The sequence below is a fragment of the Salvelinus namaycush genome, chromosome 20, assembly GCF_016432855.1.
Source record: "Salvelinus namaycush isolate Seneca chromosome 20, SaNama_1.0, whole genome shotgun sequence".
NCBI lineage: Eukaryota > Metazoa > Chordata > Actinopteri > Salmoniformes > Salmonidae > Salvelinus > Salvelinus namaycush.
In genome coordinates this window covers 41,168,947-41,189,488 of record NC_052326.1, presented here as the reverse complement: position 1 = coordinate 41,189,488, position 20,542 = coordinate 41,168,947, and the positions used below count along the sequence as shown (strand labels likewise).

Genomic DNA, 20,542 nt, shown 5'->3' with positions numbered 1-20,542 from the left:
AATTTGTTTGTGTGTGAGGCTCATTAACTACTTCCTAGAAATATATAACGCCTTCTGTTCTCGTGCCAACAGAAATGTGTTAGTCATCTGCTCGTATATTGGTGTCAAGGTGTCAAATTCAGATCTGCAGCCTCTGAGATTTTGCGCCTGAGTGACATATTACAGAGCTCAATCTGTACATCTGCTTCTTGTTGCCAACTGGGATTTTAATTGCAATGGATGGGAAGAACTGGGTTTCTCTTAACTACCATTTTCTGCTACACGGGGAATACAAATAACAAGAATACCTGGTGTGGTGGTCCAAACAGTTTGTCTAATCAATACGCCATCACATTGACTGCAATTTGTGGGTGACCCCCCTTTGTGATTAATTGCTTGAATAGAATATCAAGCGATGATGTGTCTGTATTTAGTTGAACCTGATATTTTGTTGCAGTAAAGCTCATTGTGTGAGATGCTGATCACAGCTATCAGTATGCATGGCACTGACCACTGTTTGATGCCCAATTCTTGTAACCAGGGGAGTAATTGATATATATCAATCTAGTGGGTCATTATGCTGACCTATTACCAATGATGGATTGACATGCTTTGGGCCACATATTTGCCACATACAGTATTTGAAAATAGGCTGACAACATAACATTCTAAAACGATAGCTGTCAATGGTGCTGATATGCCTCTCACTGTTCAAATGTCACATAAAGCTTCCTATAACATAGCTTTTTGTTCAAACTCACCTGTTTTGTATTTTAGGGACTCTAGGGAGTAGACTGGACACTGGTTTTATGGACACACGATTGTTTTTCCTGTACAGTGCTACATTTTAACCATATAGTATCAAGGCATCCAATTTTAAGCTGTTTGACCACAGTAAAAGGCCAGCAATATTCTGTATTTTTTCAGAGCCCCATGAAATGACACTATATTTAGATTCTACAAACCCTACTGAATACTCCCCACCCCACTTTTACAAAAATAATCGTTTTTTCTCTATAAGCCAATATGAGCTGAATGCATATACAGTGATTTGACTTGGGGGCATTTATTTGAACATGTTTTAAAACCCAAATTGAATGGACATTGAATACTTAAATATTAACAATTGTTAATATTTTGACTATGTTCCATACATCATGAATAAATACAGGTTACTATTTTTTACTATTACATGGGGACCTTTATTTTGAAATTTGTTGAAATTCCCTGACGCGGAAGTACTTTTTTATTTATTTCGCTGACCAGACGCTGATAATGCTTGCTACCATTAGACACCTTGTTAGCAGCAAAACACATCTCTTCATAGTAAAACAAAGTGCACTTAGATTTCCATCAAAATGTCGAAAATTCAGCTTTTGCGGGTTTTTCTAAACGAGCGCTTAACAGCAGCGGCTGTTGAGATATTAGGGGCTGTGGAAAATACCATAGCAGAGTACAAGGAAGAAGTATCCCGTTCGAAGGAGGAGATCGAACGTCTACAAAGGCTGCTGGATTTGGCTTTCAAACCCGACATAAAGTTACATATTGCAGGTTAGTAGTGAGTAGCTATGACCCCGCTATAACAATCTAATTGAACCACCTAGCAGGCCATAGCTTTGTCCCGCAACTAGCTACAGTAGCCATTTAAATAATAATTTATAGTAACTTTTTACTTTTATTGTTACATATATCATTCTGTAACATTCAAAGGAAAAGTCTAAATTGTTAATGATCATTTTAAATGGCAAGTTATTTGCCAACCCGTGCCTGTTTGGCAACTTTTCCAACGTCAGGGCATATCTGTAATCGGTAGAAGGTTCTGATTAGGAAGTCCTCGTTTGTATCACAGATCAGTCCCAAATAAATAATTAGGCCTAAATACAATTGTAGATGCTAACACCCCCCCATCGAAATGAAAACCAAACATAGATTTCATGTGTTCTTGCTTTGTGTGCACACCTGTGTTTCCTAGTCAGCCTCGCAACTACAGATTGATACAACAGAATGTGATTTAACCAAATCTTTTTTAAGAGGTAGGTACAGTTTGGTGTAGCCAAATATTGGACCCAACGTTGCTCCTTGGTCCAAGGACCTTACATTTTCTGTTTAAAAGGCGAATTGGCTCTGGAAGGCAAATACTAAACGTGAATCGATTCTCAATCACGGTACGGTTCTAGAAACATAAATCCCTCTACTTTCATATCACATCAAAATTATTTAACAAATGCAAAATACACTATACACTATTTTACCCGTTAACAGTTTGGCCGACAGTGTTTTTCAGTAACAACACGTTTGTGGTGTCTGTCTTCCGTTTACACACTGATGTTCACAGATGCATATGGTTAATTAGCACAGATAGTCCACTGTCTAACGTCCGTTTTCCGCAAACAAGCACTGTAATATGGCCGTGTGGGAACCCTAACCCTATAAGTGTGTATCAATTTAACATTGTATTTTTTTTTCTTTTTCTTGCGGATATGAAAGATAATGTCCTTATGCTTTCAAAGCCATGCCGCAAGTGGCTCTTAATAAAACTTCTTCCTACAGAAGACGCCTTCATCCATTAAATTACACATAAAAGTAATTGGAACTGAGAGACATGATCAAGGGCTATGTTTGGTGTAGCACAGAGAATTTTTGACCAGCCTTAACTTAGTAATACCATCTTCGTTATCGATTCGGCCAAACGTATCTTCTAAAATGTCAGTGTCCAGATGCAGGTGTTGCGTTTGAATTTAGAAAATGATCCATTTGTACGCCGCCACCTTGTCTATTTCCAATCTTCTCTCATTGATTGAGACAGGTGGGTCCACCCCGAAGTACCGCATGTCACGGTGACACTCACCTGCATTTCTTCTTCTCTGGTATTATGGTGGTCCGCAAACAAACGCCTACTGTGAACGAGGGGGAAAAAATCCATTGTGGGAAAGGGGGAAAAACCCAATATCACATACAGTACTAAAATTAATCCAAAAACCCATGCCACTCCTTCAGTCATAATCCAAGCAAGTCACATCCCTATACAGGCGCAGGGCCTTGTGAGGATGGAACGTTAGTTGACAGTGTTCTTTGTAATGCCTCTGCTGTAAAATCTCTGAGTCCCAAAAAACATTCAGCCACACTCACAACCTAACGCTGCACTTGACACATTTATGCAATTTCTTATTCCGGTTACTAATAAGCATACACCCATTAAGAAAATTACTGTAAAAACTGTTAAATCCCCTTGGATTGAGGAGGAATTGTATGATTGAGACGCAAAAGGAATGGCAAATAAGTCTGGCATCCCAATCAATTGGCAAGCGTACTGCAAATTTAAGAAAAATTAACTATACTATGAAACAAATAAGTGATATAAAGAATCACTTATTTGTTTTGGAGGACCTTTAAATTACATTTTTGGGAAAAAGGCAAACTGCTTTGTCATTCATTGAATCAGATGGCTCATTTATCAAAACCCACTGATATTGCCAACTACTTTAATGACTTTTTCAATGGCAAGATTAGCAAACTTAGGCATGTCATGCCAGCAACAAACACTGACACTACACATCCAAGTATATCTGACCAAATTATGAAAGACAAGCATTGTACTTTTGAATTCTGTAAAGTGAGTGTGGAAGAGGTGAACTAATTATTGTTGTCTATCAACAATGACAAGCCACCAGTGTCTGACAATCTGTATGGAAAATTACAGAGGATAATAGCGGACGATATTGCCACCCCTATTTGCCATATCTTCAGTTTAAGCCTACTAGAAAGTGTGTGCCCTCAGGCCAGGAATAGTATAGCCCCCTTTACTGGCTCAAATAGCCGACCAATCAGCCTGTTACCAACGCTTAGTAATAAAATACATTTCAGTAAATAAATTGACAACAGACTTTCAGCACACTTATAGGGAAGGGCATTCAACAAGCACAGCACTTACACAAATGACTGACGATTGGCTAAGATAAATTGATGATAAAAAGATTGTGGGGGCTGTTTTGTTAGACTTCAGTGTGACTTTTGACATTTATTGATCATAGTCTGCTGCTGGAAAATCGTATGTGTTATGGCTTTACACCCCCTGCTATATTGTGGATAAAGAGTTACCTGTCTAACAGAACAGAGGGTGTTCTTTAATGGAAGCCTCCAACATAATCCAGGTAGAATCAGGAATTACCCAGGGTAACTGTTTAGGCCCCTTACTTTTTTCAATCTTTGCTAACGTTATGCCATTGGCATTGAGTAAAGCCAGTGTGTCTATGTATGCGGATGACTCAACACTATACACGTCAGCTACTACAGCTACTGAAATAACTGCAACACTGTCATGTTCAAAACATATTGATACAGCAGTAGCTAAAATGGGGAGAAGTCTGTCCATAATGAAGCGTTACTCTGCCTTAACAACACTATCAACAAGGCAAGTCCTACAGTTCCTAGTTTTGTTGCACCGAGACTACTGTTCAGTCTGGTCAGGTGCCGCAAAGAGGGATTTAGGAAAATTACAATTGGCTCAGAACTGGGCAGCACGGCCCGCCCTTAAAAGTACACGGTGAGCTAACATTAATGATATACATACATATACATACAATCTCTCATGGCTTGAAGTGGAAGAGAGATTGACTTTATCACTACTTGTTTTTGTAAGAAGTGTTGACATGCTGATTGTACCGAGCTGTCTGTTTAAACTACTAGCATACAGCTCTGTCACCCATGCATACCCCACAAGACATGTCACCAGAGGTCTCTTCACAGTCCCCAAGTTCAGAACAGACTATGGGAGGTGCACAGTACTACATAGAGCCATGACCACATGGAACTCTATTCCACATCAGGTAACTGATGCAAGCAGTAGAATCAGAAAAAAAATGTAACTGTTAAAAATACACCTTATGGAACAGCGGGGATTGTGAAGACACACAAAGGTACAGACACACGCATGCATTGTAATATTGTTGTATGGTGGTATTATACATTTTGTATGGTAGATATGTAGGGGTTTTATCTTTTGTTTAATATGTAATGTAAGTGTTCTAATGTGTTTGAAACCCAGGAAGGGTTTATATACAAATTCAACGATACCTATTTTCTCAGATTTCCTCATTGTTTGCGCTGTCAAGTTTATAACCAGTGCAAGAAACGATACGAAGTCCACCTTTTTAACATGCATCATGTCAGGATCCTGTTGGCGAGTAACATTTACGGTTGTCTCTAATCCAACTACCATGGTTTCTTCAACGTTACTCACTTCTACTCTTCTCAACGCCTCCAGATAGGAGACATGCTGGACAGCCCTTATTCTTGTCACCTCTGTCTCCTTCACTCTAACAGGGCACTTCATGAATCGGGTGTTTGCTCACTACCAGAATTGCAGCATTTTGTCTCAACTGGCATACAATACTCCTGTCTACATACACTTGACACATGTCCAAATCGTTTTATCACACTTCATGGGTTTGGGCACGAAGTCTCTTACAGGGTATCTCACATAACTGAAATATACACTACCGTTCAAAAGTTTGGGGTCACTTAGAAATGTCCTTGTTCTTGAAAGAAAATACAATTTTTTGTCCATTTAAAATAACATCAAATTGATCAGAAATACAGTGTAGACATTGTTAATGTTGTAAATTACATTTGTAGCTGGAAACGGCTGATTTTTAATGGAATATCTACATAGGCGTACAAAGGCCCATTATCAGCAACTATCACTCCTGTGTTCCAATGGCACGTTGTGTTAGCTAATCCAAGTTTATCATTTTAAAAGGCGAATTGATCATTAGAAAACCCTTTTGCAATTATGTTAGCACAGCTGAAAACTGTCGTTTTGATTTAAAGAAGCAATACAACTGGCCTTCTTTAGACTAGCTGAGTATCTGGAGCATCAGCATTTGTGGGTTCGATTACAGGCTCAAAATGGCCAGAAACAAATAACTTTTTTTCTGAAACTCGTCAGTCTATTCTTGTTCTGAGAAATGAAGGCTTTTCCATGCGAGAAATTGCCAAGAAACTGAAGATCTCGTACAACGCTGTGTACTACTCCCTTCACAGAACAGCACAAACTGGCTCTAACCAGAATATAAAGAGGAGTGGGAAGCCCTGGTGCACAACTGAGCAAGAGGACAAGTACATTAGTGTCTATGTTGAGAAATTGACGCCTCACAAGTTCTCAACTGGCAGCTTCATTAAATAGTACCCGCAAAACACCAGTCTCAATGTCAAAAGTGAAGAGGCGACTCCGGAATGCTGGCTTTCTAGGCAGAGTTCCTCTGTCCAGTGTGTGTGTGTGTGTGTTCTTTTGTCCATCTTAATCTTTTCTTTTTATTGGCCAGTCTGAGATATGGCTTTTTCTTTGCAACTCTGCCGAGAAGGCCAGCATCCCGGACTCTTCATTGTTGACTTTGAGGCTGGTGTTTTGCGGGTACTATTTAATGAAGCTGCCAGTTGAGGACTTGTGAGGCGTCTGTTTCTCAAACTAGACACTAATGTACTTGTTCTCTTGCTCAGATTTTTGCAATGATGCCATTTATCTACTTCCCCAGCATCAGATTAACTTTTGGATATCATTTTTATGTCTCTGTGTCCAGTATGAAGGAAGTTGGAGGTAGTTTTGCCAGCCAATGCTAACTAACGTTAGCGCAATGCCTGGAAGTCTGTTTTAATGTAACATGCACAAGTATAGTGAAATACCTTTTTTTGCTGCCGCAGACTGGAAGTAGAATGGAGCGCACGAAAACATTCACATCCATGTTTGGTTTTAATTTGGGGGGGGGGGGGGTGGTAGCATCTAACAATTGGATTTAATTATTTCCTGGGCATCACACGGTGACGCAAACAACACATTCTTTATCAGAACGGTCCACAGACCACGGATATACCCCTCGAAGTGGGAAAAGCTTTGCCAAACAGGCACAGGTCGGTAAATAAATCACACAGTGCATTGTGAGCTAGTGTTATAATGCTAGACTGAGATACAATCTTTGTCTAGAGAAGCTGGGCTAGCCAGGCCACTGCCACTAAACACCTGATTCATTCAATTGTTTAGCTGTAATGTTAGAACTATTTACAACTGATGAAATTGAACATTCCAATTGTAGCTTACTGTTGTTAATCTAATAGTTGGGCTCAAGGCCACGTAGAACTGGAAACTACATCTAATTGATACCCTATTCTTCTCTTCAGACTCCCAGCAGCTCACTCTCCCTGTCCCTGAAGACATTCCTCCTGAGCAGCAGGACTGGAGCCCCAGTCCGGGCCAGGAGGACCCAGAGCCCACTCAGATTAAAGAGGAACAGGAGGAGTTTGGCACCAGTCAGGAGGAAGAGCAGCTTGAAGGGCTGGAGTCTGATATCAAAGAGTTCATATTCACTCTACCCTGTGTAAAAAGTGAGTATGATCAGGACCCTCAGCCCGTATATCTTCCCCAAACCCAGACTATGGAGAACAGAGAGAGGGACTCTCTTCCCACCAAAACAACTGAACAAGACATCAAAACAGAACCTAATGGAGAGGGCTGCAGTGCATCAGAACCAACAAGTGAATCTCAACCCCTCTCTGCAGTACACCCAGACTGCTCTGCAGCTCAGATTGGGAACAGTGAAAGTGACAATGGGGTGGACTGTGGAGGACTAATGTCAGGGTTACAGCCACTCAAATCAAAGACAACATGGACAAAGAAAGTACAAACCTCTATTAAGACCAGGGAAGCCAGTGAACTGAAAGTTCCATTGAGGGCGGCTCACTCAGGGGAGAGACCACACAGGTGTCCTGTCTGCAGGAAATGCTTTCTGAAAAGTAGCATTTTAAAAGCACATCAGAGAATTCACACTGGGGAGAAACCATATTTCTGTAATGTATGTGGCAAAAGTTTCAGTCAGAAGGGAACACTGACGGAACATATGAGAATTCACACTGGGGAGAAACCATATCAGTGCAAAGATTGTGGCAAATGCTTCAGCCGAATGAGAAACTTGGCAGGACATATGAGGATACACACTGGAGAGAAACCATATAAGTGCAGTGATTGTGGAAAGTGCTTTAGTCAGAAGATATGCCTGAAAGATCATATTATGACTCACACAGGGGAGAGATCATACATTTCCCCGCTTTTGCCATCAAACCCCTGCAACATATCCAGATCGCCGCAGCACGCCTGGTGTTCAACCTTCCCAAGCTCTCCCATGTCACCCCGCTCCTCCGCACACTCTACTGGCTTCCAGTCGAAGCTCACATCTTTGAGACCCTGGTGCCTACCTACGGAGCAGGAAGAGGACCTGCCCCTCCCTAACTTCAGGCTATGGTCAAACTCTACACCCCAACCCAAGCACTCTGTTCTGCCACCTCTGGTCTCTTGGCCCTCCCACCCCTACAGGAGGGCAGCTCCCGCTCAGCCCAGTCAAAGCTCTTCTCTGACCTGGCACCCCAATGGTGGAACAAGCTTCCCCCTAAGTTCAGTACAGCGGAGTCCCTGCCCGAAAACGTCTGAAACCCTACTTAAATAACCCTCCCTAAGAGTATAGGTTTAATCACCATGCGCAATGTCAAGCGTCGGCTGGAGTGGTGTAAAGCTCGCTGCCATTGGGCCCTGGAGCAGTGGAAACGCGTTCTCTGGAATGATGAATCAGACTTCACCATCTGGCAGTCCAACGGACGAATCTGGGTTTGGCAGATGCCAGGAGAACGCTACCTGGCCCAATACCTAATGCAAACTATAACGTTTGGTGAAGGAGGAATAATAGTCTGGGGCTGTTTTTCATGGTTCAGGCAAGGCCTCAACTGTACAGCATACAATGACATTCTAGACGATTCTGTGCGTCCAACTTTGTGGCAACAGTTTGGGGAAGGCCCTTTCCTTTTTCAGCATGACAATGCCCCGTGCACAAAGCAAGGTCAATACAGAAATGGTTTGTCGAGATTGTTGTGGAAGAATATGAATGTCCTGCACAGAGCCCTGACCTCAACTCCATCAAACAATTTTGGGATGAATTGAAATGCCGACTGAGAGCCAGGCCTAATCGCCCAACAACAGTACCCGACCTCACTAATGCTCCTGTGGCTGAACGGAAGCAAGTCCCCTCATTAATGTTCCAACGTCTAGTGGAAAGCCTTCCCAGAAGAGTGGAGGCTGTTATAGCAGCAAAGGACAGACCAACTCCATATTAATGCCCATGATTCTGGAATGAGATGTTTGACGAGCAGGTGTCCATATACTTTTGGTCATGTAGTGTATGTACCGTATTTCATGAATTTTGATCAAACGGGGCGCCAACATCTGGCCAATCAGTGTAATTTTGTAAATGTCGGAGCTCTATGGCAAGACACATCATTCACCCAAGTTTAATCAAAGCATGTGACGAACATATTAACGGACGGAGACCGATCCACAGTCCCCTCCCCGATTTCGAGGGGTACAATAAGTAGTTGAAGGATCTTTGCCTACCATCATAGGCTACCTCCTCTGTCAATAAAACCTTCTATCCATGTTGTGAAATTATTGAGAAATTGAGGTTTTCCCTTGATGTTCAATTCCTTTTAGATTTTTTAAAATTTACATCTCAAATGTTATTCTTGCTGTTATTTACATATCAAATGATACTTTTGATGTAATAAAAATGTACTTCCATGTGTCTAAAAGGGGCTGAAGTCTTTCAGAATAATTACTGTAGTTTATTCATACAAAATAGACGGAACAACACATCCAGGACAAAACAAAGGACACTGATAGCCTATTTTTATTTAACCTTTATTTAACTAGGCAAGTCAGTTAAGAACAAATTCTTATTTACAATGATGGCCTACCAGGGAACAGTGGGTTAACTGCCTTGTTCAGGGGCAGAACGACAGATTTTTACCTTGTCAGCTCAGGGATTCGTTCTAACAACCTTTCGGTTACTGGCCCAACACTCTAACCACTAGGCTACCTGCCTATAAGACGATTTATGCGGTCCAGAGTTTCCGTACGGAGGGTGTGACGCATTTGCGGATGCCAAATTAAGCTCTGTACCGCATCGTCCGTATTTTGTAACGATGCAGAGGGCTCCGTATAGCTCTGCATTGATATGATTGGTTGAAGGTAGGTGGGGGCGGTACGTCCTGTGGAAACAAATTCACTTCCTTGACAGCTTCCTTCACAACAGCTCTCTGCGAAGTGCAAGAAGTATGAATGCCCTGACTTCTGCAGAGGCCGCATCGCAGTAAATGCTGTACGGCCAATGCAAACTCCGGAATGACCATAATTTGGCTTTAAGTGTTCAATTATATGATATGTCCAAGAAGATGTACACTGAGTGTACAAAACATTAAGAACACCTTCCTAATATTGCGCTCAGAACAGCCAAAATTTGTCGGGGCATGGATTCTACAAGGTGTTGAAAGTGTTCCACGGGGATGCTGGATGTTGACTCCAATGCTTGGCGGCTGGATGTCCTTTGGGTGGTGGACCCTATTTCTATCCCTCTCACTCTCTCCCTCTTCTCTTTCCCTATACATTCTCCCTATAGCTCTCATATCTCTCCCTCTATCTTTATTTCCCTCTCCTCTCTCCCTATGTCTCCCCTATCTCTCCCTCTCCTCTCTCCCTATGTCTCCCCTATCTCTCCCTCTCCTCTCTCCCTATGTCTCCCCTATCTCTCCCTCTCCTCGCTCCCTATGTCTCCCCTATCTCTCCCTCTCCTCTCTCCCTATCTCTCCCCTATATCTCTCCCTCTCCTCGCTCCCTATGTCTCCCCTATCTCTCCTCTCTCCCTATGTCTCCCCTATCTCTCCTCTCTCCCTATGTCTCCCCTATCTCTCCCTCTCCTCTCTCCCTATGTCTCCCCTATCTCTCCCTCTCCTCGCTTCCTATATTGCTCCATATCTCTCCCTCTCCTCTCTCCATACATCTCTCCCTTTATCTCTCCCTCTCCTCTCTTTGTATCTCTCCATACATCTCTCCCTTTATATCTCTCCCTCTCCTCTCTTTGTATCTCTCCCTCTTCTCTCCATCTCCTCTCTTCATGTATCTCTCCTTTACATCTCTCCCTTTGTCTCCTCTCTCTCCCTATATATATCTCCCTCTCCCCCATCTCTCCCTTTCCTCCCTATATCGCTCCTCTCCCCCTCCGTGTGCCCCTCTCTACTATTGTCCTCCCCATCTCTCATTTTCTGTCACTTAGGATAATGCTTTATTAATGTGCATTACTCATTATCATAATTACAGTTCAGCACACACATTGCTTCCACTGAAAGTGGATGGATGACTGTATGTGTCTGTCTGGGTATGTGTTTGTTAGTGTTTGGCGGGGGAGGAGTGAGTGCGGATTTATGTGCAGGGATGCGTGTCTGTGTTAGGGGCGGCAGGGGGTAGAAATGAGCAGGGGTGGGTATGTGAGTGTGTATGTCGTGTGCACGCACACGTGTGAATGGAGGAGATCTCATACGGGATGTTTCCAGTCAAAGGAATTCTAGAGCCACATTGCAGAGAGATTAAATACAGTCCATCTCTGCCACCTCATTTGTGCACACACGCTGCCATGAAACAATTTCCTGTTCAGAGACCCATCGCTCAGAATCATAGTCATGATATCCATCTTATACTTTCTGGCATGCCATAAAACAGTATGTCAAATTTAAGATATACAGTGCATTCGGAAAGTATTCAGACCCCTTGACTTGTTCCACATTGTGTTACGTTACAGACTTATTTTAAAATGTATTACATTTTTTTCCTCCCTCGTAGATCTACACACAATACCCCATAATGACAAAGCAAAAACAGGTTTTTAGAAATTGTAGCAAATTTATAAAAAATAAAACAAGGAAATATTACATTTACATAAATATTCAGACCCTTTACTCAGTACTTTGTTGAAGAACCTTTGGCAGTGATTACAGCCTTGAGTCTTCTTGGGTATGATGCTACAAGCTTGGCACCTGTATTTTGGGAGTTTCTCCCATTCTTCTCTGCAGATCCTCTCAAGCTTTGTCAGGTTGGATGGGGAGCGTCACTGCACAACTATTTTCAGGTTTCTCCAGAGATGTTCGACAGGGTTCAAGTCCGGGCTCTGGCTGAGCCGCTCAAGGACAGTGAGAGACTTGTCCCGACGCCACTCCTGCGTTGTCTTAGCTGTGTGCTTAGGGTCGTTGTCCTGTTGAAGGTGAACCTTTGCTCCAGTCTGAGGCCCTGAGCACTCTGGAGCAGGTTTTTATCAAGGATCTCTCTGTACTTTGCGCCGTTCATATTTCCTTCGATCCTGTATAGAGCTGCCACCACCATGCTTCATTGTAGGGATGGTGCCAGGTTTCCTCCAGACGGGACGCTTGGCATTCAGGCCAAAGAGTTCAGTCTTGGTTTCATCAGATCAGAGAATCTTATTTTTCATGGTCTGAGAGTCCTTTAGGTGCCTTTTGGCAAACTCCAAGCGGGCTATCGTGCCTTTTACTGAGGAGTGGCTTCTGTCAGGCCACTACCATAAAGGCCTGATTAGTGGAGTGCTGCAGAGATGGTTGTCCTTCTGGAAGGTTCTCCCATCTCGACAGGAACTCTGGAGCTCTGTCAGAGTGACCATTGGGTTCCTGGCCACCCCGCTGACCAAGGCCCATCTCCTCCAATTGCTGTTTGGCCGTGCGGCTAGCTCTAGGAAGAGTGTTGGTGGTTCCAAACTTCTTTCCTTTAAGAATGATGGAGGCCGCTGTGTTCTTGGGGACCTTCAATGCTGCAGACATTTTTTGGTACCCTTCCTCAGATCTGTGCCTCGATACTCCTGTCTCAGAGCTCTACGGACAATTCCTTCGACCTCATGGCTTGGCATTTGTTCTGACATGCACCGTCAACTGTGAGACCTTATAAAGACAGGTGTGTCCCTTTCCAAATCGTGTCCAATTGAATTTACCACAGGTGGACTCCAAGTTATAGAAACATCTCCAGGGTGATCAATGGAAACAGGATGCACCTGAGCTCAATTTCAAGTCTCATTGCAAAAGGTCTGAATACTTATGTAAAAAAGTTTTATTTTATTTTTATAAATTTGCAAACATTTCTAAAAACCTGTTTTTAATTTGTCATTTGGAATATTGTGTCATTTGGAGTATTGTGTGGAGATTGATAAGAAAAAACTATCAATTTCAGAATAAGTCTGTAACGTAACAAAATGTGGAAAAAGGGAAGGAGTCTGAATACGTTCCGAATGCGCTGTATACAAAAGTTTGTGGACACCCCTTCAAATTAGTGGATTCGACTATTTCAGCCAGACCCGTTGCTGACAGGTGTATAAAATCGAGCACACGGCCATGTAATCTCCATAGACAAACATTGGCGGTAGAATGGCTTTGCTGAAAGGCTGTGACTTTCAATGTGGCACCGTCATAGGATGCCACCTTTCCAACAAGTCAATTTGTCAAATTTCTGCCCTGCTAGATCTGCCCCAGTCAACTGTATGGGCTGTTATTGTGAAGTGGAAACATTTAGGAGCAACAACGGCTCAGCCGTGAAGAGTTAGGCCTCACAAGCTCACAGAACGGGATCACCGAGTGCTGATGAGCGTAGAAATCGTCTCTCCTCGGTTGCAACACTCACTACCGAGTAACAAACTGCCTCTGGAATCAACATCCGCACAAGAACTGTTCGTTAGGAAGATCCATGAAATGGGTTTCCATGGCCAAGCAGCTGCGCACACAAGCCTAAGATTGCCAAGCATTGGCTGGAGTGGTGTAAAGCCTGCCGCCTTTGGACTCTGGAGCAGTGGAAACGCGTTCTCTCGAGTCACGTTTAACCATCTGGCAGTCCAACGGACGAATCTGGGTTTGGTGGATGCCAGGAGAACACTACCTGCCCCAGTGCAAACTATAAAGTTTGGTAGAGGAATAATCGTCTGGGGCTGTTTTTCATGGTTCAGGCTAGGCGCCTTAGTTCCAGTGAAGTGAAATCTTAACGCTACAGCATACAATTACATTCTAGACGATTCTGTGTTTCCAACTTTGTGGCAACAGTTTGGGGAAGGTCCTTTCTTGTTTCAGCATGACAATGCCTCCTGACAGGTTGACTGGTCTGCATAGAGCCATAATCTCAACCCCATCGAACACATTTGGAATGAATTGGAACGCCGACTGCGAGCCAGGCCTAATCGCCCAACATCAGTGCCTGACCTCACTAATGCTCTTGTGGCTGAATGGAAGCAAGTCCCCGCTGCAATGTTCCAACATCTAGTGGAAAGCCTTCCCAGAAGAGTGGAGGCTGTTATATCATCAAAGGGGGGACCAACTCAATATTAATGCCCATGATTTTGGAATGAGATGTTTGTGCAGGTGTCCACATACATTTGTTCATGTAGTGTATTTTTGTTTGTGTTTATGGTAAGTGAATACGAAAGTGATATGTCTGGGATTTTCCACTGTCCCTCATGTCGGAGCAGTATAGGACCTGATGTATACCAGTCTGACAAGTTTCTGTAGTATAGGACCTGTATACCAGTCTGACAAGTTTCTGTAGTATAGGACCTGTATACCAGTCTGACAAGTTGCTGTAGTATAGGACCTGTATACCAGTCTGCAGGTCGGAGTAGTATAAGACCTGTATACCAGTCTGACAAGTTGCTGTAGTATAGGACCTGTATACCAGTCTGACAAGTTGCTGTAGTATAGGACCTGTATACCAGTCTGCAGGTCGGAGCAGTATAAGACCTGTATACCAGTCTGACAAGTTTCTGTAGTATAGGACCTGTATACCAGTCTGACAAGTTGCTGTAGTATAGGACCTGTATACCAGTCTGACAAGTTGCTGTAGTATAGGACCTGTATACCAGTCTGACAAGTTGCTGTATAGGAGCTGATGTATACCAGTCTGACAGGTCAGAGCAGTAAAGGACCTGATGTATACCAGTCTGACAAGTTGATGTTGTACAAGACCTGTATACCAGTCTGACAGGTCGGAGCAGTATAGGACCTGTATACCAGTCTGAAAGGTCGGAGCAGTATAGGACCTGTATACCAGTCTGACAGGCAGTGTAAAACTGTCAGAGCCTGTCTGGCTTCACTTGAATGCTACATCATACACTAAGGGGCCAGGAGCTAGTGGCCTACTACACCCTACTACTCCTTCATGGTAGGTACCTCTCACCATGCGAGGCCCCTGGGTTGGGAATGGGATGGTGGTTAATAACCATGGGCATCTTCTTTCTGTCTCAATCAATCTCTCAAAAGTTAAAATGTTGATCTTTTTCGTGTATTGTATCAATTTTCAGGACCCAGGACAAGACTTTAAAAAAAATCTGTTTCTTCCACTACTGTAAGTTTGCATGCTTGCTAAAACTAAAATAAGAAAATGCAAGATCTTTTTAATCTTTTGACCAACATGCTTCTCTTTTGAAGATAACTTTTCAAATGTATTCTCAATTTGTTTTGGACTGTGTTGTGGTATGGCAGTCTACGGACCATATTACTGTGAGTAAATGTCATTGACTATTCAAGAAACCTGAGTAATTGTTACTTTGTTTTTTCGTCACTCAATATGGGCGGTTTTGTGTCTACAATCAGTGTTCTTGTCTTTCCAGTCAGTATGACGCCAGCATTTCTCTGTGGTTTCGACGCTTGCATTTTCCTTTGTGGTCAAGCTCTCTGGTAAGGTCACCTGTACTGTCCGTCTTGTGTGTATGTTTATACTGTAATTTGAGGTGTTTATAGTCTTATGTATAGTAAAAAGCATGAGCTTCTTGTGTATAGTCTTGTGTGTGTAATGGCTTACTAGTTAATGACAATGAGAAATAACACAATACATTCCATCTCTGCCAGCTCACATTAAAAGATGGCCCTCCCTATCATAGCAGAGGTACTGCATGTCGTATATATACTCTCACACGAACCTCAAGTCCATCCCAAATACAGAACAACAGGATGTCCAAAACTCTTCTTCACATCCATAGTGAACTTCAACAAAACTACCTTTTTGATGAATGCAACGATAACTCATTCTGCCTCTACCTTCCTAGTATCTTTAACAACCCACAGCATATTACTGTCTTCTCTGAGGTCTACTGGGGGTTGTCTGTTGCTCTGTTTGTGGCTGTTTTAAACCTTCCCTCATATTATGGTACAATTGATTATTCATTGAAGTAATTGTGATGAATACAGTGTAATATGATTGTAATACAAATATAATCATGTTGAACTCACTATTGATTATAATTAAATGTGAATTATTATTTCCCCTGTCTACACACTGTCTTATGGATGTGGAATCATGGTGTTTGCAGTTTGAGGAGCCAAGCAGAAATACAGTTCTCTATGGTAGGTAACTGACAACAGACCTACTGTATATAACACAGCTGTCTAGTGCACAATGAAAGCTTCCATATCTCATGTGAATTGACAGAGACACTTGTGATACAGGATGTTATTTTGTACAAGAAAGTGCTTACACTATACACTGTGTACTACAGTGTTACACTGTATATGCTGTAAAATGGTGTGGCAGCTGTGGTATCATTGACAAAAGACCCTGCTAAATGGACCTATAACCAACTAAACTTGTATTTTTTACATTTACATCTTATCCAGAGCGAATAAGTTTAGTAGGGAGAACAACCAGTCATCCTATCTAAGTCATCTATTCTAAATAATACTGTCAAATGTGGTGGCAGGTAGCCTAGCGGTTAAGACCGAAAGGTTGCTATTTCGAACCCCTTAGCCCAGTGTTTCCCAACCCTGGTCCTCCAGTACCCCTAACTGTACACGTTAGTATTGTAATCCTGGACAAGCACACCTGATTCAACTTGTCAACTAATCATCAAGCCCTCAATGAGCTGAATGAGGTGTGTTTGTCAAGGGGAACACTTCCCTAGCAGACTAGGTGACAAATCTGTCGATGTTTCCCTGAGCAAGGCACTTAACCCTAATTGCTCCTGTAAATTGCTCTGGATAAGAGTCTGTTAAATTACTAAAATGTAAGTATGGATGCACTGTTGGTTTTGTCCAGCGAAATAATAGCAAGGTGGTGACCCAGGTGACCCATGCCGTTGTCAACTGTAGAACACTATGTCGTGACGTTGGCCTTTTGGGGGAGGTTTATGACCCCCATAAATATCCACCCCCTTTTTCCTCTCTCTACTCTACCGATGTGACTATTGAAATTCCCTTTGTTAACATAGAGAGTCTGGTAACATCAAAAAGTGGGAAACGGAACCATATTTCGGTAATTCAACCAGTTGAAAATATGCGTTGGTAATTAATGAATATGATGTCAGATCAGTTGGTGTCTGAGACATTATTACGGATGATAGGACGACATAAACTCTATCTTGGAAAGTCTACACATTCTAGTTATCAGATTCACATGGAATTGTTGTGCAATTTAAATGTTTAAATATGAAACTATTTGTGAAAAGATTAAATGTAATTTTAGCTTCTAAAGGAGATAATTGGTTGTCATAGAGTAAACTCTGCTCACTCAGAGGCCCCGCCCAAGTGAACAGACATTGGTTGTAAACTATGAAACACGCCCTTCTTTCACCAAACCCATTGACGAAAATTCGACTTTCTGTTCCAAGGAGGTGAGGACTTGCGGTCCCTGCGTTAAAAGTACAAGATAAACTTACGTGAGCGTGAGCTCTGGTTGAACGACAAGAACCTAACGAAATTAGCATTGAATTTCAACGTGAAGATGACGATCAACACGCCGAAAGGATGAATTTCGACTATACCAGCCAGAATATAGCATGAGCTTAAAGTATGGCAACTTGGTATGAACTTTGAACTCTTATTCACTAAAGAAGTGATACCTCATAGCCGATTGAGTTAGCCGCAGCAACTGTAAACGTGGGCTAGGAGAGGACGGACAGAGTATCCATTCTACCATGCTCCAGTTCACCACTAGACATTCTTCAGAGGAGAAGAGATCCATGCTGGACAACCTGGCCTTCTATCTACGACCAATCTACCGAAGCGCAGCTCAGAGTAAATATTTATTGCATTTTCATTTTCCAAATGGGCAGTTATTTAGAATGCATAAGATACTGTATTTACGATAGCATAGCTGCCTACGACCCGATAGAGACACAAAATATTTTTGTTCCTCAGTCTTCCCGCTCTTTCATTCAAAACCCAAACCCCTTTCTTTGTGTAACCAGCCGTCATATCTGTTCCGTCCGCTAGGAACGTTTTCCTTTATGACATAATTTGTAATCAATGTATGATCCATTCTGTGTAGATGTAATTCTGTGTGATTATTTAGGTATTTAGTAAATAAATAATTAAACCAAATTTTGTATTACTTGTTAGCCAGGGTTCGTGAAGATAGCCAAGAATTTACAACTTTCAGATGAGACTGAGTAAGGTGACGATTAATAATTGACTACTACTGATGTAAAAGACTACCAGGTCTTTAAGAGTTTATTCGGAAGATAACAGCTCTATAAACATTATTTCGTGGTGCCCCGACTTTCTAGTTAATTACATTTACATGATTAGTTTAAATCAGGTAATATTAATTACAGAGAAATTATTTTATAGAATAGCATGTCATATCACTTAATCCAGCATAGCCAAAGACACGACAACTAAGTTGTAGGTAGCATTTACTGTGCTACCTACAAGGTCACATTGCCGAGCTGCCATTGGATGAACTGATCTCAGGACCTGATATATTCAAACTGATACTGTCTGCTGATAGGATCTCAGCATAACCATGGTGACCGATGGACCAACTCTGCTCTGTCATCTGTCAATCTTTCACAATCATATCTGGATACTCTCTGTAGTTGCTGGTTTTGATCAAATGGAAAATTGTACAGAATTGAAAAGAAAGATAAACCTTCTGCAATTATAATCCTATTCAAACTGAATGACACACTACAAAATACATTTTAAAATGTACTAATATTTCTTACACAGATTTGAAATATTTTCTATCATGAAAATATCTCCCCTGAAGTTTATAATATGAAGTTTATTTCCAAAATGCTATATGTACCAATTCTTCACATTTGTGTTTTTTCTCATCAGAAATGGTTGCTTATGGGTACCTTCATGTGTGTGTAAAATATTACTTCTCTCAGATTTTTATTAACAGATTTTAGATGTATGAATTGTATAAAAAAAATTATGCTAAACGCTATATATCTATTGTTTAGCTGGAATGGAACGTTTGTATCCTGTATATTTGACTGTGATGTGGTTGTCTCACCAAGCTATCTTAAGAGGAATGCACTTACAGTACTGTAAGTCGCTCTGGATACGAGCATCTGCTAAATGACTAAGATGTCAAATGTAAATGTTTTACATACAGATTTCATACTACTATATGGATTTTTAACATTTAGGAAAAAAACATGGTTATTTGTCTCTCTGAAATGAAACCAAGTGATAGATTTTAAACAAATACTGTACATATCTGTCATTCAACAGCCCCATGCTATGATTAGATGGTAAATTAGCTTTGGTGTGTTTTTTCACTAACATTTCTGAAAATGTATATATAGTGTTTTGTCATGAAACTCTTCATATTGTTTTATATTAGTTTATTAGTCTTATCTATTGAAAATGTACGCTTTGGTTAGTCTTCCATGTACAACAGTCTAATACGAATGTTTTGAATAAGCAAATACACCAACCTGCCTTTCAATAGATCTACACTCTGATATGCATGCACACATACAGAACGCACAGATACACAGTCAAAAAAACACACAACTACTTGCACTCTAAAATTCAAATGCAGAGGGCTTTAATAAGTAAAAGTATAAGGTACATACAGAAGTTCAAGTAACGAAGGAGGTGTTTGTACTAGGTTCACAGTTCAGATGTAACAGCATGCTCCCAACATCACCATGGCCACAAGCACAGAGACTCTCTCTAATCCAGGGTTAGGATCAATTCACTTCCTGAATTGACTGAATTCAAATGGAATTCACCCCAACCCTACTGTAAGTCCTAGCTATCCCTCTCCCCGACCTCCAAGTCAAACTATTTGCTGTAGAGGACACATTGATCCTGCTCCTGTAAGTCACTCTGGATAAGAGCATACGCTAAATGACAAAAATAACGTACTTCTTCTGGTTTGCTCATCCAGGTAAAAGGTGTTAATATGGAGTTAGATATCTGCGAAAGGTTGAACGCACAACATTTTGGCAGTTCTGACGCCATATGTTTAGCTAGTCTACGCCTGAGCTGTAGAGATGAAAGGAAGTTAATGTGTGCTGTGCTAACACGAGCTGTCCAGTACAAGTTGGGTGTTGTGGTATAAAGAGACATATGGTTCAAACTGTATGGTCTTTTCACTTCACTGATATTTATGGCCCACATACATTTCTATTTGATCGTCTGTATTTATTTTTTATTGGACTACGTTCTACAAACATGTCATGGAGACGACACCTAGATTTCACTACCACATGCCCCACCCTGTCTTCAGAACTACATCATCAGAACAATATAAAAGTATTAAAATAGACTGCTGCTGGTTGTTTGGGTTTGAAAATATCAAAGAGGAAGAGTTTAGAAACACATGAGCATCACATAAAGGTACCTGCATTGAGTAAAACATGTACAGTCTTTATTGGATTGTTTGGTATGGAGAATGTCCATCTACACCTGCCAACCGGGTTTG

The 20,542-nt window shown here is 41.6% G+C and overlaps 1 protein-coding gene across 1 annotated transcript; it reads left to right on the top strand.

The window, feature by feature from the left end:
* The first annotated feature begins 1,246 nt into the window (after positions 1–1,246).
* Positions 1,247–8,770, top strand: LOC120065364 (zinc finger and SCAN domain-containing protein 2-like). The gene is made up of 2 exons (XM_039016297.1): positions 1,247–1,530; positions 7,153–8,770. The coding sequence occupies exons 1-2, from the start codon at positions 1,338–1,340 to the stop codon at positions 8,469–8,471; spliced, it is 1,512 nt and encodes a 503-aa protein (XP_038872225.1). The 5' UTR covers positions 1,247–1,337; the 3' UTR covers positions 8,472–8,770.
* The last annotated feature ends 11,772 nt before the right edge of the window (positions 8,771–20,542 follow it).